The sequence below is a fragment of the Myotis davidii genome, unplaced genomic scaffold, assembly GCF_000327345.1.
Source record: "Myotis davidii unplaced genomic scaffold, ASM32734v1 scaffold464, whole genome shotgun sequence".
Classification (NCBI taxonomy): domain Eukaryota; kingdom Metazoa; phylum Chordata; class Mammalia; order Chiroptera; family Vespertilionidae; genus Myotis; species Myotis davidii.
The window spans coordinates 871,481-874,877 of record NW_006295287.1 but is presented as its reverse complement, the minus strand read 5'-3'; the positions used below and the strand labels follow the sequence as shown (position 1 = coordinate 874,877).

General features: G+C 60.9%; 1 protein-coding gene across 1 annotated transcript in view; it reads right to left on the bottom strand.

Annotated features, from left to right (window-relative positions):
• Window positions 1–1,723: 1,723 nt before the first annotated feature.
• The window catches only part of NUCB1 (nucleobindin 1), a 25,778-nt gene continuing 24,104 nt past the window's right edge, over window positions 1,724–3,397 (bottom strand). The window contains 3 exon segments of the mRNA XM_015567965.1: window positions 1,724–2,514; window positions 2,724–2,838; window positions 3,239–3,397. Of these exon segments, the coding sequence (XP_015423451.1) occupies window positions 2,402–2,514; window positions 2,724–2,838; window positions 3,239–3,397 (387 nt within the window). The 3' untranslated portion in view covers window positions 1,724–2,401.

The window sequence follows — 3,397 nt, the reverse complement described above, 5'->3', positions numbered from 1 at the left end:
TTTCATGGATTCCAGAGAGGGAGAGGGAGAGAAACATGGATGTGTGAGAGAAGCATGGGTTGGTTGCCTCCTGTCCACACCCCAACCAGGGATTGAACCTGCAACCCTTTTGTGCACAGGATGCTCTAACCAACTGAGCCATAGTGGCCAGGGCGAGAGCAGCAATGTGAAACCCTTTGCACACATAGATCAAAAGGGAGTCATTTTCAGATGAACATAAAGGGTCCATGAGGTCTGATTCTGGCACTTTAAGCCTAGAATTAAAGGTGGGGCAGGAGGCGGAGATGGGTGAGGCTGCTCCAGGGCAGAGGGCTCCCTTCTGGCTGGTGTGTGCAGGGCCTCCGGGGTGCATGGCGGCGACCTGACACCGGGAGCCTCCCTCTCTCCTTGTTCCTTTTGGCGCCCACTGGGGGAGACACTTGCCAACGAAGCATCGCAAATAGTGGGGGCTGGACAGGTCTCCTTAGAGATGGGAGCCAGGCACAGGTTCCTAAACACGGATCTCAAATTTCTGGCCAGGAGCCCCATCAGTGTGTGCACGGTCCAGTCCTTAAAGGAACGCGGGGGCCACTACCCCTGTGAGCCTGTCTTCCGCTTGCATCAGAGTCCAGCTCCGTTTCCCAAGAGAAGCAGATAATTGTCATTCAAGTTCAGCGAAGGAGGGTGGGGCGGGTGGTGTGGCACATGTGACTTCCCAGGACCCTCCCAGGATCTGGGACGACCCGGCCATGGGCCTCCCCGGGGCCTCCTTTATCTACCCCAGGTCTGGTGCTGGTTGGCACAGCAGCTCCAGGGGAATGGACGGGGCAGGTAGCCTCTGTCAACTTCCTCCATGGGCCGTCGGGGTAGGCAGGTGTGACATTCAGAGCAGCTGCAGCCACTTTGGGGCAAGAGGAGCGCAGCACCCCCATGACCAAGGCGGGGCCAGATGGGAGACCCTGGTTCAGCCCACTCCCTGCCCCCTCTGGTGGGGGAACAAGCACCCTATGTGGTCAGCCTTCTGATATCCCCACCAAAGACACCCATGTTTGTTCCCTGAGGGTTTGGAGCCACCTGACCTTGGGACTTTTTGTTTGTGTGACTGTACACTTTTCCTTATTGTTTAAGTCTAGGTTTGGGTGTTCTGTCCTTGTGGCTGAAAGGATCCCATGAAGTATCTCTGTGTGAGTGTGTGTGCATGTGTGTGTGTAGGCAGCGGACTCATCAGGAGAGAACAGAAAGATGCCCGGAGGCAGCCTCTCAGAGAAGCTTGAACTGAATCTTAAAGCATGAGGAGGAGTTGGCAGGTGGCCGGGGATGGGGTTTCAGAGGGAACCGCGTGAACAAAGACAGAGGCGTGGGCTTGTTCCAGGAAGTGTACTTGGATGGGGCGGGATACACAGCAGCCGCACAGCAGTGAGATAAGGCCGAGGGTTTTCATGGATTCCAGAGAGGGAGAGGGATAGGGAGAGGGAGAGAAACATGGATGTGAGAGAGGAGCATGGGATGGTTGCCTCCTGTCCACACCCCAACCAGGGATCGAACCCGCAACCCTTTTGTGCACATGGTGCTCTAGCCAACTGAGCCACAGCGGCCAGGGCGAGAGCAGCCATGTGAAACCCTTTGCACACATAGCAGCCTCTCAGAGAAGCTTGAACTGAATCTTAAAGCATGAGGAGGAGTTGGCAGGTGGCCGGGGATGGGGTTTCAGAGGGAACCGCGTGAACAAAGACAGAGGCGTGGGCTTGTTCCAGGAAGTGTACTTGGATGGGGCGGGATACACAGCAGCCGCACAGCAGTGAGATAAGGCCGGGGAGGAGGGCCTGGGCCTCCCGCGGAGGCTGAGGGGCGGGAACCCGGTCCTGGGCTCTGTCAGCTCTGGGACCGCCTGTGGCTGAGGGGGCGATGGCCAGGCCATCAGGGAGGGGCCGAGGCTGAGGAGGCTGAAAGCCAGGGGTCAGGGAGTCGGCCCAGCCGTGGGCTACACAGTCTTCAAGGCATCGCTGGTCCCACAAAAGGCAGAGAAAGGTCTCGAGGGACCACCCACGCCCCATAAAGCAGCAGAAACGGGCCCAGAGCAGCAGCTGCGGGATGCAGGATGCTGGAGTGGCCCAACCCGGAGCAGCGAGACCAGTCCACCTACGAGGCACGGACACGGGGGCCCCTAAGCTAGCTGACCCTGTGCGTGCCCCCACTGGACACGAGGAGCAGGTCCCTGGAGGGGGACAGAGAGCAGGGACCACACACCCGGAGGCTGGAAGCTAAGCAGCAGATAGGGGCCTGGGTGGCAAAGTGGAAAGTGCCGCCTCATCCCACTTCCCTAGGAGGCCCCGTGTTGTCCTCAGAGGAGGCGGACTGTGACGCTTCCCCGTCCTCCCAGCAGCTGCGTCCGTAGGAGCCCAGATGCCACCTTCCCAGAGGGTCACAGGTGCTGGGCATCCAGCGGGGGATGCTCCGGGGGCTGTTCAGGGACCTTCCTTTCTGAAGCAACTGCTTCCTTCTGGTCCCCGGCTGGAGCTGGGACAGGAGCGTCATCTAGAGACCAAGGGAGGGAAGGTAGCACTAGACACCCTCATCCTCCTCCCTCAGACCCAGGGGTCCAGGCCCCCGGCCCCTCCTCCCTCAGACCCAGGGGTCCAGGCCCCCGGCCCCTCCTCCCTCAGACCCAGGGGCCCAGCCCCAGCTGCCTCTTTCCTAGATGTCTATCCTAGGCTCCCAGGACCACCTGGGTGCAGGGCCAGCACCTGTGTTGTGGGGCTGGAACATGAGCTGTCTCTCGGGGCCAGGGGCTGGGGCATTGTGGCCTTGCTGCTGCTGCTGCTGCTGCTGCTGTTTCCGCTGTTCCATTTGCAGAACCGCCTGTGGGGGGGTGGGGGGCGGTTACACAGGCAAGAGGGCGTGAATTTCCCCATCCTGCCACGTGCTCATAGTCCTTTCTCTATGGGGCTTAGTTCTTCCTCATTGACAGTTGGGTTGAATAACGACCCCGTGCAGCCTCCCTCGTCATGGCCCGGGTTGCACCTTGGGAGAGAAAAGCCCTCCTGGTCCCGCTTTTCCCACTTTCGCCCTTTCACACCCCTGCCCTTATCCAACATGGCAGCTGCGGAGCCGTCAGGGCGGGACTTCCGCCCTCACTCAAGATGGCGACCGCCATATGCGGACCAATCGGTGATTACACAGGGACCAAAGGCTGCCCAGCTTCCGGGTGCCCAGGCCCAGGCCCCAGGGGCTGGAGGGCAGCAGAAGCCGGAGGAGTCACCTGCTGCAGCTCTCGCTTCTGGGCCTCCAGGCGGCCCTGGGAGCGCCCCAGAGCCTCGGTTTCCTGGCTGAGGCGCTGCGCCTGGGCGTTCAGCTCGGCCTCCCGGGCCGCCAGCTCCTCCTCGAAGCGCCTCAGCTCCTCCTCCGTGGGCGGGGGGCA